At 44.2% G+C, this 14872-nt stretch overlaps 1 protein-coding gene across 1 annotated transcript in view; it reads left to right on the top strand.

The window, feature by feature from the left end:
- The window catches only part of LOC119410424 (amine sulfotransferase-like), a 96580-nt gene that overhangs the window by 4316 nt on the left and 77392 nt on the right, over positions 1-14872 (top strand). Inside the window, exon 2 of the mRNA XM_037677336.1 lies at positions 13156-13370. Within this exon, the coding sequence (XP_037533264.1) occupies positions 13156-13370 (215 nt within the window). The remainder of the gene's footprint in view (positions 1-13155; positions 13371-14872) is intronic.

Raw genomic sequence — 14872 nt, 5'->3', positions numbered from 1 at the left:
TGTGTGTGTGTGTGTGTGTGTGTGTGTGTGTGTGTGTGTGTGTGTGTATGAATATGTGTGTGTTTGAACGTGACTTCTATTTAACCAGGCAAATACCTTTTAGGTCACCAGACGTCCCAGCAAAGGAGGCCTAACTTTGCTAAGGAGGCCCTGCGCCACAAAACCTAACATGCATGTGTTTTGTCTGCGGGAGGAATAAAATGATTAATAGTTTTATTACCTGAAATAAAAAATAAAAATCTTACACAGCTCCATTACCAACCCTCGCATGAATCAGTGTTGCTTAACCTGAATATTACACGTTATTTATTTATGTAACTTTTAATGAATAATTCAAATGTTTAAATATTATTGTCTACTCTTCTCCTCTCCTGAGTCCAGATGAGAGCTGTCATCACCCCCAACAGACCCTGCAATTTTATTTAATAAAAATAAGAAACACCTCAGCATTTTATCTCAGGTGAAATTTCAGAGCATTGATCATTACACATGTATGTCAATAACAAAACAAGTCAAATTGAAGATAAACATTATAAAATCAGAAACACAAGTAAACAGCTTTAGTAACGGGAATATGGAGCATTTACAGTATCAGTATCCAATCTAATAATGCAAGGTTAAATCATGACCGTTCATGTCATGACGGCCAGCAAACTCTCTTATTCTACAGATTTTTAAAAAGGCACAAACATTACAGTTATCCCTGATTTTGTGGACACCACAAGGTTAATAATAAAATAATCATATGTCTAATACTTATTAGATATGTCAATCTTATTTATCATATCATTATACTATAACATTCTTTTTTTTTTTTTTTGTTTACTCGATTGTTCAAATAACATACTCATATCAAGTTAGATAATTTCTCCTCCTCATTAATCATTTAAAATGTTTTCTCTAATCTGGAATAGTTTCCCCCGTCTTAAATCATCCTTCTGTCTCTAAGGGACTCTCATAAGAATTGTTTTATATCACTAGTGTATTTTTATTTAATTATTTTCAGTCTGCACCTTGGATTTATCACTGTTTGTCTTTTAAGTTTAATACTTTTGTTAAATAACTAATATACAAAGAAGATTCTCTGTCAAGGACACTTAACTTTTATAGAAATAAGTCATTATAGCCGTTTCTAATCTACTAATGCATTTATCACAATATTCCCCAAATACTTTTACCCTGGTTGGTTCAATTTCAGATGTTTGCCTGTCACCCCTCAGCTTTTCTCCTCCTGTGTTCCAGCACTGTTGCACCTGTGTCTAATTCTAATCACCGCAGGTGTCACTCATTTCACCTTGTTAGTGTCTGTATATATTCAGCCTCTTGGTGTCTTGTCAGTGTCTCTGGATTGTCCTTGTCCTAAGGCTTCATGACCTGTCTCTCCTGTGTGTCCTCCTAAAGTATGTTTGCTGCCCCGACAGCATTTTGTTTTGCTTATTTAATTAATAAACTATTTTACTTATTTACTGGAGCTTCATTCGTCTTCCTGCACTTTGGGTCCCACACACGGAGCCGATCATGACAATAAGTCTGTGTACATTTTCTGTCATTAAGTGACCTTGTACTAGATGGCTGCTAAAGTTATGAGTTTTCAATCTTATCAATATCTGTAAAGTAACCCATATCAGTTATACATTAACAAACATACACTATCATTCATACAGCAGACACTCACATTCCAACATCATTCATGCAACAAATATACATGACATTTACAATGTTATATTTCCCTATTCCTGCCTAACTAAGGTTCTTGTCTGTCCCTCAACATATAAAAACATATTTCCATCACTGCCTTATTCTAAAAAGCTATCTGTCCCTGTTTTCAATAAATCCATATCCTCATCTGCAAAACCCTAATCCAACAAAAACATTTTACTCTCCTTTGACCATGAAAATAATCTCTATCTGTCCCTCTCTACCTGTTCTAAAGATTTCTAATTATCCCTATGTTAACCATAGCAACACTCCATAATTTCTTAGGTACCTCTTCTAGGTTCTTTCTAGGGAACATTCTTCTTATAGATTCTTTCTAGGAATCATCCAAATTTATGTGTATTTTAAGGATTCTGCTGTATCAGAAGCACAGCCCTGACCGAAAATAGACAAGAATAAAAATGTATAAAAAATATATATATATAATAATAGCTACGTCGCTCGGGGATGCACTGCTGACCAGTCTGTTCTATTTCATATAGGCTTCGCACTTTAAGGCTGTCGCTGATGGGTTTTATCCCGTTATGCGAAGCATTACACTGAAAATAGTCCACGCCCACCTGCTATGTGGGCCCCACCCGGTCCATATAAGTTACGTTAAGAGCAGGTAATCGGCTCCCAATTTTCTTCAGCAAGCTAATAGCACTGACCTTCTACAAGATGTCAAGCTCCAACACCATCAGCTTGTGTCCATCCTGCAAGACTGGTTACTTGCTCAGCTTTGACCGGCACGATACCTGCGAGGGATTCCTGGGTCCCCGCCACGTCGCCCGTGCTTCCTCCTGCCGCCTCTGTGACGACCTTCCTCCGGAGGAAAGGCAGAGGAGAGCAGCCTTGTTTAAGGCTAACATCAAGGACTGCCTGTCCATGGCGGGAGATTGTTCGCTGGATGATGCGATCGACTTCTTTGACGCCGGCTCTCGGAGCGAATCGGATGGTTCCTCTGGGACAGGCGACATCAGCAGCAGCCCCGATGCTCGCTCCCTCCTGGAGAGCGTAGTTTTGGAACGAGGGGGGCCGAGTGGATGCTCAACCCCTCCGGGCTTTCCCACCTCAACGGCCACATCGCTCCCTGTCATCGGTGCCCTCCTATCGGAGTTGCCTGACATTATCCAGGAAGCTGCTGACATGAAGGGATTTTCCGTTCCCTCCCGCCCCCTGCCCAGATCGGATGATTTAGCGGGAAGGTTTGGCTCCACTCCGGCTCGCCGTCCTGATCCCATCCGGCCTCGGTTTCCAGCGGTGACGTCGTATTGGAACGAGGCTGTGGCGGATCCTGGTAAATTGAGAGCACCCATCTCCACTTTCGCTCCCATCACCAGAGTGGAGGGGTTCACCGAGCGGAACTTTCCCTTGGTACCCCCCCTTGAGCCAAGACTTGCGGAAACCTTCGGAGCGAAACTGTCCAGGTTGGAGCAGCGTCCCGTCCCTCCTGGGAAACACAACCAGAAGGTGTCCATGCTCTCCAATCTCATCAATGTGCATTTCAGGCAGCCGCAGCTAACAACAACAAGGCGCTGTTAGCATACAGCATGTCCAAGAGGCTGGAGGCCGCAGATCTGCCTGAGGAGTCCAGGAGCTCCCTCTGCAAGGCGTCTGACACCATCCTCAACATGTGCGCCTCTTCTGCGGTCTGCCTGTCCAGAATTGCAGCGTGGATGACGATGATTCAGCGATCCACCTGGCTCCGTCAATCCCCCTCTCTGCCGGAGAAGCTGTACAGAGACCTGATGGAGGGCCCCATCATGGCGGACGCACTGTTTGGGAGCAGTTTCAAGGCCATGTTGGAGAACTCCAAAAAGTCGGAGGAGGTGTCGGAGACCGTGCGCCACCTCATCAAGCCGCGCAGCTCATCCCGCTCCCCGGCCCGCTGGAGAGATTGTCATGAGCAGAGGCAGAAGCAATGACATTCCACGGCCATGGTGGCATCATCTTGCTCAGTTCCACCACCAGCCCCACCCGTCAGAGACCAGCCCTCTTCATCCCGGCAACCAGCAGTTCAGCGTTTCCCCAGAGATCGCCAGCAGGCAGTGCCCTGGGCCAACAAATCGCAGAGCTCACGGGGAAAAGGTTAAAAAAATGACGGTCTGCAGAGGTTGTGTGTAAAAGTGACACAAACGTTGAAATAAAACATCATTCAATGATCAAAGTGTCTGCTTTTAGCTAGTCTGTAAGCTTGGATGAACTCACAGCGGTTACACACACATCCTCCACACAAAACGAGCCGGTGTCCTTAAATAAAGGTTTTTCAAAATCACCGTTGCTCCAAAACAAGACGAGACGCTCACATGACACAACAGTGGTAAGCAAAATAACTCGTTTTCAGCCCAAGCTGCACAATCCTCACCCAAGCTGTGTCAAATGTGCACTCGCACAACGCAAACAGCCTTCACCCAAACGGTGTTGCGCTGATGATGGTACACACACAGCTCCCCGGCGTTCACCGGCTCACATCGGCATAAATGTGGAACCGCAGGATGGGTCCAGTGTAGAACCTTGCTCTCAGCGACAGCGACCCGCGACATGCGCCGCACCGAAGCAAACACATGCCTCCACGGCACGGGCAGCCTTCACTCACAACCCCTCAGCGCTCGGCCGCTCACGTCAGCATAAGCGTGAGACAGCTGAGCAAATCCAGTGACGAATCTCGCCCCCAGCGAGATCAGCTCACGTCCAACCAAAGAAAACGCGTGCTCCCACGGGGCTCGCAGCCTTCACTCAAACGGCACGGCGTAGATGAAGTTGCGCTCACCGCTTCTCAGCGATTGCCCGCTCATGATGCAAGATCGCAAAGCGAGCCAAACGCAGGACCCAGCTCGCAGCAGGAGCGACACACGCTTCACCACAGTGGCGTCATACGCACGCCCCCGCGGCATCATCAGTTGTCACACGCTTCTCCTCAACACACACCGGTCCACCTAGAAATGAAGGTGGACCCGCGGTCTGAACGTAGCACACAGGCGCGTTCAGAGCCCTTTCGAGGAAGTTTCACCTTGGGTCATGCGGAACACATTCCCGCGACACATAACGGCGGTCGAGGCGGTGGACTGGATGACATCCGTACAAAACATGACGCATCACTTAAACACGCGTCCACTCCATGAACGTTACGCGGAGTGGCTAAAAACATGCTCGCCAGACAGATGGATGACCAGGTTGTTGAGCAGAAGTTACACGCTGCAATTTGCAACCCGACCCCCTCCGTTTGGAGGAATTTTAGAGACGGTCCTGTCTTCACCAGACCAAATCTCATTCCTAAATGCACAAGTCCAAGAACTTCTGGTAAAAGAGGTGATCTCCAGAGTTCCCAACAGAGAGGAAATCACGGGGTTTTACTCATGTTACTTCCTGGTTCCCAAACGTACTGGAGGAACAAGACCCATTTTGGATCTGTCAGTTTTCAACAAGGCGATCATGGACAGACCGTTTCACAAGTTGACAATCAGACAGCTGTTGGACAACATCCAGAGAAATGACTGGTTTGTTTCCATCGACCTGAAAGACGCCTACTTTCACATACCGATCATCCCAAAACACAGAAAATTTATGCGCTTCTCCTTTCAAGGGATGAAGTATCAGTACAACAGGCTTCCATTCGGGTATTCCCTCGCACCTCGTACGTTCTCAAAGTGTGTGGAGACGGCCCTGCAACCGTTACACAGAGCAGGGATGAGAGTCTTGTTTTACCTGGACGACCTGCTGCTGCTGTCACGCTCCAGACAGGAAGCAGCGATGCAGGCTCAGGTGTTGACATCACACCTGTTAAATCTGGGCTTCGCCATAAATTGGAAGAAAAGCTCGATTCTCCTGGCCCAGACGATTGTTTATCTGGGAGTGGAGCTAAACTCAACCACCATGCGGGCTCGTTTATCACAAACAAGAATCGACACTCTAAAAGACAAGCTCCACCACGTAAGACCTGGCAGAGTGGTAACAGCTGTTTCCGTCATGAAGCTGTTAGGAACGATGTCGTCAGCTCACACAGTGGTCCCACTGGGTTTATTACACATGAGACGCCTCCAGATGTGGTTTGCGCGTCTGCATGTGGATCCAATAAAACAAAAGAGACGGATGATCACTGTTCCTCCCTCATTGAGAGCAGACCTCCAACACTTGGAAAACACCCTGGTTCTGTCGGAGGGAGTCCCCGTCAGCAGACCCACGTCACACGTGTCAGTCTTCACAGACGCGTCACTGTCAGGTTGGGGGGGACAGGCCTATCTCAAGCTGTAGGAGTATTGTGGCCCCATCGCACATCAGCCCACATAAATGTTTTGGAGTGTTGCATGGTTTTGAACGTGATTCAACACTTTGCTCCTGTGCTACAGAATCAACATGTTTTGATTCACACAGACAATAAGGTGACTGCTGCGTACATAAACCGGCAGGGGTGTGTGCGCTCAGCCCAGATGTTACACAATGTGCAAAAAATACTGTGCTGGGCACAACAAAATCTGCTCTCCATCAGAGCAGTGTACATCCCCTGTGTTCTGAACAAAGGGGCAGATGTGATGTCCAGGGGCGGTCCACGTCATGGGGACTGGACTCTTCATCCAGATCTGATGGCTCAGACGTGGCAGAAATTTGGCAAAGCAGCTGTGGACCTGTTTGCGACACAAGAAAACACTCAGTGTCAACTATGGTTTTCTCTGAGCCCGTGGGACGAACCACCACTGGGGTGGATGCGTTTGCTCACAGCCCATGGCCCAAAACGCTTCTTTACTCATTTCCCCCACCCCCTCTGATTTTACGGTTCTTGAACCAAGTTCAGGAGGAGGGATTGACAACTCTCCTGGTGGCCCCAGAGCATGTGAACGTACCATGGTTCCCAGTCCTACATTGCCTGCTATCGGGGCGCCCGTGGAAACTGCCGTGGAGGGAGGACACTCTCCTCCAGGCGGGAGGAGCGATCAGGAGTTACCCAGAAATAGGCTAGCACCTGTGGGTCTGGCCGCTGAGTGGATCCGCTTAGAGAGGATGGGTCTCCCGCAAGATGTAGTGCGCACAATCCAAGATTCACGTGCTGCATCTACCACAGCGCTGTACACGTCAAAGTGGAAAGCTTTTCAGCGCTGGTGTACAGAGAAAAGTGTAGAGGCCACCTCATGTCCACTAGGCAATGTGCTGTCTTTTCTGCAGCAGCTGATGGACAGAAATTTGGCGTTCAGCACGATTAAAACGTACACTGCAGCTATCTCTTCCTGTCACGAAGGGTTCGGAGACAGAACAGCTTTTAATCATCCACCGATAAAGCGTTTTTTAAAAGGTGTACAAAGACGCAGGCCTGTTTCACGCCCACTTGTTCCACAGTGGGATTTAACGCTGATCCTGCGGGCCCTGATCAAAGCTCCATTTGAGCCAGAATCAGGTTCCGATTAAATTATTGTCTCTTAAAACAGCCCTGCTGCTGGCTTTGACATCCGCTAAGAGAGTGAGTGATTTATCTGCCCTCTCTGTCACTCCGTCATGTCTCAGAATTCAGGCTGACGGCAGCTCAGCTGATCTAAGACCAAACCCAGCTTTTATGCCTAAAAACATCACGAGCTCTTTTAAATCAAGAGCGATATCGTTGGAAGGGTTTTTCCCTCCCCCCTACAAATCAGAAGAAGAAGCATCTTTCCATCTTCTCTGTCTGGTGCGGGCATTGACGTGTTACATAGCACATACAGTTGCAATGCGTCAAACTCAACATTTGTTTGTGCATTATAGAGATGCATCTGCAGGTCGCACGTTATCCACCCAGCGTCTGTCACACTGGCTGTGTGAGGCCATTTCTGAGGCCTACAGAGCATCAGATTTAGAGCCTCCTGTCAACCTCAGAGCACACTCGACCAGGGGTATTGCATCTTGGACTGCTTTGCATAAATGATATGACAATGCAGGACATTTGCACTGCGGCCGCGTGGTCAACACCCTGCTCATTTATTCGTTTCTATTTACGTGATGTGACAGTTCGTTCCATGACACATTCTGTCTTCAATGCTCTAACAGAATGAATATTATTGTTTTCATGGAACCCCGTTTAAGCTCACATCTGACTACATGCTTTACAGTGTGAGATGTTATCAGTCGCAAGTTGTGACTGTTATTTTGGTTCTATTGTCACTAATCAGTTCATGACTATTGTTACCAGTTTATTTGATTATAATCAGTTCACTTGTTATTATTAATCTGTTCATACTGTTCAGCTGTATCCGTTGGTTCATGGCCCCCCTTTTTCAACATCTTCCCTCCCAGTTGAAAGTTTTCCGGGGCGTTCATGCATTTCAGAACGCATAGTTACACAGCATGCGTTTGTGCATGGTACACATAATTATGCAATGCGTAATTACGTGCATGGGGAGATGAGTGACAAGATGTTTTTTGGGCAAGCTTCTGCTTCATACGGTGTTCGAATGGACCCAGTGAGGTGAGGACAACATCCGCTTTGCCCTTAACCCATCAGCGACAGCCTTAAAGGGCGAAGCCTATATGAAATAGAACGTTGGTTACGTACTGTAACCCCAGATTTTATGAATATAGGCGTAGCCCTTTAAGCGTCGAGCCTCACTGGCTCCTAAATGGCTGAAGAAAAAAGCTATTTGGGAGCCGATTACCCGCTCTTAACGCAACTTATACGGACCAGGTGGGGCCCACACAGCAGGTGGGCGTGGACTAAACTTTTCAGTGTAATGCTTCACATAATGGGATAAAACCCATCAGCGACAGCCTTAAAGGGAAACGCCTATATTCATAGAATCTGGGGTTACCGTACGTAACCAACGTTTTCCTTTACTACAGACCTAAGAAGGCTATAATAAACAGAAACCTGAGGTCATCACTTTCTTTCGAGGAGGTAGCAATTTCTCCCCACAGGCACCCAAAAACCCAGTAGAGTTTTCTTCAAAGTTGTCACATGACCCACCTCTTGACACTGTCCAGATGTCCAAGTTTTAACGCATTTCTAACAAACAGCGACAGGTAATTACACCCGGAACGTCTTTCGGACTGAGCACATTTCTCGTAAAGATTCTACCGTCAGCAAAAATGACGTCACAGTTTTTACGTGGGGCTCTAAACCGTCAGCCACATTGTATCCTCTGTGTCTCTTAAATAAACAAACAACAATCTATATACAGGCATTTAAATCAACTGGACGAAGATAAATTTTAGAGCAAAATTAACGTTTCGCATGTTTATAACGCTCGCAGACCACTTCCGGTTAGCATTGTTGCTAACGCTTCTGGCTCGCTCCCCGTGCGCCCAGTCAAAAAAAACCATCACGTATATAAATTGTTATGTCCGATAAATACACTCACAAAATCAGTATTATACTGTAATGTTCTACTGCCTTTTAGTTCACTAAACTGCGTGCACCAGACCGAAAACAGAGCAGCATGAAGTCCTTAAGGGACACACAGAAATTTGATTTAACAGGTTTTCTGCTTACCTCATGTAAAAAGCTGGCTAGAAACAGTCTGCTCCGACTTGGTCACGTGCCGCTGTGTCACCATTAAACAATGAGAAACGAGCAGCTACCACTTCTAAAGACAGGAGACCGGGTTTCGGCAACAACTGTTAAAGACAGGAGCAGGCTGCGGGTCACCGGACCCAGAAACCACCTCCAGCCCACATCTTTTCCACCCAGCTCGAATCTCCCTCAGAAGTGGCAACTCATATTATCAATAAATCAAGGAAACGTCAATTCAGTTTTACCATTTGTATTAAAATCAAGGCAGGAAAAGGTTAGTTTTACAGCGCTGGTCTCTCAGGTCTGTGGCGTGTTCACAAATCCAGAAGAGTCCCAATGTCCCGTGTCATTACTCATTTATAGGGTCCTAGACTCCTCCTTCGCAGAAGGGGAGCTCAACCTGTCAGTGTATGAGGGGGCGTGACTAAGTGCGATCTCAATGGATCTTATGTGGTTCTGATGTGTTAGGAAATATGAGACGGTGCTTCAAAAGCCTTTCTATGTGATGTGGCAAGCAGATTAAACTCTATTCCTTGACTGATATTGAAATCCCAGGGAGACTCTCTTAGAGTTGCTGGCCCAGTCAGCAGTATGACCCAGTCAGAACCGGGTCATAATTTCATTATAATCCCGTCTCTGAGCAGATCAAAACCATAGGACCGGTCTAGATAAGAAATATTCAACAGCTTTCTGGACTTCACCCTCACTAAGCTTTCCCACTTCCTGGTCCACAGTTTTTATGGCCTCTACTCTTCTTTCTCTTTCATTCTCTTCATTCACTAGCTCCTCAAAGTACTCCTTCCATCTTCCCATAACACTCTCCTCACTTGTTTGAACATTACCAGTCTTATATTTAACAAGCCTAACCTGCTGCACACTATTTGTGGCCTGATCCCTCTGTCTCTGACAAGTCCTTCTCGCCCTCTTTAGTGTCCAGCCTCCCATACAACTTTTCATATGCCTTATGCTTTGCCTTTTCTACCTCCCTCTTTGCTCTACATCCCATCTCCTTATATTCCTGTCTCCTCTCTTCAGTCCTCTCACTGTCATATTTCTTCTTTGCTAATCTCCTTCTTTGAATATCTTCCTGCACTTCACTATTCCACCACCAGGTTTCCTTATCATCGATTCTGTCCAGATGACACACCAAGTACCTTCCTACTTGTCTCTCTAATTACTGTTGCTGTAGTAGTCCAGTCATCTGGAAGCTCTTTCTTACCACCCAGAGCCTTTAACAGCTCCTCTCTGAATTTCTCACAACATTCTTCCTTCTTCAGCTTCCACCATTTGGTTTTCTTCTCTGATTTTACTCTTTTTCTCTTCTTCACAACAACAGTAATGACCTTCACCATTTACCCAGGCGTGGGACCGGCACAAGAGATACACTGGCTTGTGCTCCCTAGTTAAACACATCTTAAACACACAAATGTAATTTATACCCTGCCCCTTTGCTGATTGTCTTTTTAGTTATCTTTGTATATTTGAGAAATAGTTTGGGTCATGAGTCTGCAATTTTTATATTGTCAATTGACACCAGAAACATTTGAGAACCATAGATCTGTTCTACTTTCTCTTCATACAGTCCTTTTTATATTCTCACTCACATGCTGATAATCATATGAGGGGCAAGGGAGGTTTTTCTCTCTTGCACAATGACACTTGAGCTGAATGTACTGCACATGACTTCTGTTCACAGCCCAGAAAAAGTAGCCAGACTGATTACAGTGTTTCCAGATGAGTGTCCCAGGTAGAGCTGTCATTTATAACCTGAATCCGAAACCCAGCCCAGACCGACCAAGATTAGGGCTGGGCTGGGTTGTTATAATGTGATTAATGGGCGGGCTGGGCCACTCTGGGCTTTGATGTGGTTTTATGAATCATACAGCAGAAATCAAACTAAATAATGTTGAACAATACAACACTGTGTTAGTCTACTTAAAGGAGGAGGTAGTAACAGTAAGTTTACTGATGAGGAATGTAAATAAATAAAACAGAGTGCAGAAGTTAATCAGACTGTGAAAAGAGAGCAGCACTGTGCAACAATTATGCATGGCCCCGCCCGCCCTGCTTTGCACCTCTTATAACACATCTGAGGGGGATTAACACTTGACCCGCACACAATTAAGTGACATAATGGAGCAAAAGAGTATAAAAGAAAATCTAAAAATGGTGCAAAGTCTGAGGTCTGGATTCTGGACCCTGACGCACAAAATGCTCCAGAAATGTTGAGACCATCGTGGCTGTGCAAAGCTCTTGTGCATTAAAGAAAACAATCTGGTCTATCTGCACAGCTCTTAAAGACTGTACTCAGATGGACGAGACAAGATTCAGCACTGTCTCAAGTCAGTGCAAGACGTTACAATGAGCTGTGTGAGAAGATGGCGTGGGGAGCAGGAGCGCATGGACAACGTCTCCTCCAACATGTTGGGCTTTATAATCACATTTCTAGAACCGTTTTTACGGTACACGCATTGGTGAAATGTCTTCTAGTTACATACACAGAGAACTGGAGGGTGACAAATATCCCACTATCAACCTTGTTTGCCTCTGAGAAATTGAAGCAACACTGCCAGTCCTCACACATGTACAGACTCGCGTTTGTGTGCCACATGCAGAAGTACTGGAGCGCAGAATCATTATCCACGACTTAGGAGCCGTTTACATGGCGCATATTTTGAGTGAACCCGCTCCTTTCTGTCTGCGGAGCTGCACTTTTTCTGTGGCCTAATTTTAACAAACTTAAATTGATGACACCTGCAGTGCTGATGCATGTCAGGTGCACACTCACTCAGGTCCGTGCTGCTCTCAGCTGGCCGCACAGCAGAGGACTGCTCTCTAGCGCAATATTGTTTTTACATGACAAACCATGTAGACTAAGTAGAAGAACACACAATAACTTCTTGACAGCTTTTTAAATATATTTCTAATTTTATATTTATGCAAATTGGGTCTAATTATTTTGCAGGTTCATAGCTGAAGAAACGAGGCTGACGACCCGGCACAAACTGAGCCAGCTGGATATATGCTCTTTTTATTTAGTTCATGTTTGTGCAATTCTTATTAATATATTTTTTAAATAATTTTTATTGTTCTTTATCACTCCCATTATTGTTGCAATTCAAGATTGTGCAATATTAGTTTACAGATGTTATTTTCCATCCATCCATCTTTACCCACTGTCTGTTATTTGTTATAGATTTTTTGTTTATCTTTACCCACTGTCTGTTATTTGTTATAGATATTTTGTTCATTAAAGTATTAGCATAAGCACTGTTGTAGAATGTAGGCCTTTTCAATTTATTTTTCATGCATGCACCAGTTTTATTCTGTGGTTTTGTGCGGGTGAATGTTAAATTGCTCTGTCATCCGCGACAGCATGACTCAGCTTAATTTTGCACGGCTTTCTTTTATATCTAAATTAAAATAGTTGTTCCACTATACTTGTTCTATATTTTTCCAAATATTTCGCTCTAAAAAAATTTTTGTTCATCTGTATAATAGCCTATCTTTAGAGTTGATTTTTTTTAGGCTATTCATTTTGAATGTTAATATTCATTTGGTGACATGTTAATAAAAATAAATCTTATATCTTCCTTTCTTTACATTTTTAAAACTATCTTGTCATACTGATTTGCTTACAAAAAGCAGTAAAAGCTTAATAAAAAAAAGTCAGTTTATTTTTTTCAGGTTCGGCCCTCTAATTACCGATATTATCCATTCAGTCTGGGTGGAGCCTGGGTTGGGGGGGGGGGACTACGGGCTTGGTTCGGGCCGGGTGAGATTTATTAGGCCTGAATGCAACTCTAGTCTCAGGCCCTTAGTGCTTCCTAAGCTGATTTAACAATGATCAGAGGATTTGGTGACCTGCTGGAACAGTATGTGCTGTGAAAACACTCCCACAGTAATTTGAACACTTGCACACAGGAAGAAAAGGAGAGTTGTTTCCATTCAAACTGCTCTGAGAATAACAAACATCCTCTGTTTGACAGGGAGCATCTGGATGCAGCAGATCCTGGTGCTCCTGGAGGCTAAAGGAGATGTGACCGCCATCAGTGAGACCAGTCAATGCAATATTGAGCTTATCCCTTGGATTGAGGTGATTGGGAACAGGCTGCCATTTATCAGTGCTCCCTCACCCAGGCTGAGAGTCACCCACCTACTGCATCACTTCATGCCTCCAGCTCTGAACCACAAGAAGGGCAAGGTCAGCCAATTCATTAGATCACTTCAATCATTTAAAGTTGTTTTTTGACATGTAGGTAATGACTGATGCCCCATGGAGGTACTGTGAGCAGTCATTCAAAGTTGTATAACTTGTCTTATGAAATTACAGTTTTACCTGCTTGTTAAATTTTTACGGTACACGCATTGGTGAAATGTCTTCTAGTTACATAATTGCTGACATTAAAGAAATACTGAACATAATACACAAAATTAGTTTTGAAGGAGACATTCCACGTCATAAGGTCACACAGTAGACAACTCTACAGCCTGCGTGTGCAGTCTAGCTGCCATACTGGAAGATAAGTTCCTTTGAATATGCACAAGTGAAAGGGAAAATACAATAAAGAGTGACTGGACTTGATACAACCAAAAAGGTCAACTTTTGTGTAATTTTCAGCTGGTCAAATACATCAAAAAGAGCTAATTTTAAAAAAGTCACCTCAGAATCCCTGTCATGACAAACTAAGAAGAACAAACTCATAAACTGAAGCGATCAGTCTTGGAAAAGCAGACCTATCAACTACAAACATCAATCGATGCAGAATGTGCTTTGATCATTTTGTTGGAGGTGCGTTTACTTGTGCACTTTCTTAATGAAATTAGAGTGTTGGTTATAAGAATAACAATGCAATTGGCAGCACAAAGGATCAGTGGTTAGCACTGTTGCCTCACAAAAAGAAGGTTCTGGGTTCAATCCCAGGTTGGACCTGCTGTCTTTCTGTGTAGAGTTTGCATGTTCTTCTCGTGCTTGTGTGGGTTTTCTCCGTGTACTCCGGTTTCCTCCCACAGACCAAAAACATGCATGCTAGGCTGCCTTCAGGCCCAGACCTCCCTTGCAAAATAGATCTGCGATCTCAGTGGGATTTGTCTGATTAAATAAAGGTAAAATAAAATAAAATAATGAAAAATATAGTGGATTTTTTTTTTTACAGTGAGCAAATGCTCACTGCATCACTGGATAGAATGAGCAAATCCACTTGTGTAGTATGTACTGTGAGAACGATAAACATAACACCCACCCTGGTTGTCAAAATGTAGTAACCTTTTTCAATAAAACACATGTTTTCCACACTTAGCCATTCATATACTGTATATTTAGCCCCTTGTCCCTGAAAGCACTCAACATATTTTGTTTTGGTAATGCATTTTTGGGGGGTTTGTGTCCATCAAACTCAATAAATTAATTAATATTGCAGATAAGAAGTTGTTGTTAATCCGTCATTGCTCTGTTAATGTGCTTTCTTTGTATATGGCATATGTCATATGTAATATGACAGAGACAATCCTGTGTAGTCCTACTGAATAAGAGATAAGATCAAATAAGATAAAATGAGATACTTTATTAATCCCAAGGGGGACATTTGAGGCATCAGTAGCATTTTTCATTGTATTTAAAAAAACATATCAATAATCAAAAAAGCAGAATGCATAAATTTGAAAAAAGACAAATATGCACAGTCACAAAGTGGCACTACATTCATG

This window comes from Nematolebias whitei, chromosome 5, assembly GCF_014905685.2.
Source record: "Nematolebias whitei isolate Nwh7 chromosome 5, NemWhi1, whole genome shotgun sequence".
Classification (NCBI taxonomy): domain Eukaryota; kingdom Metazoa; phylum Chordata; class Actinopteri; order Cyprinodontiformes; family Rivulidae; genus Nematolebias; species Nematolebias whitei.
This window is presented reverse-complemented; position numbering and strand designations above follow the sequence as displayed.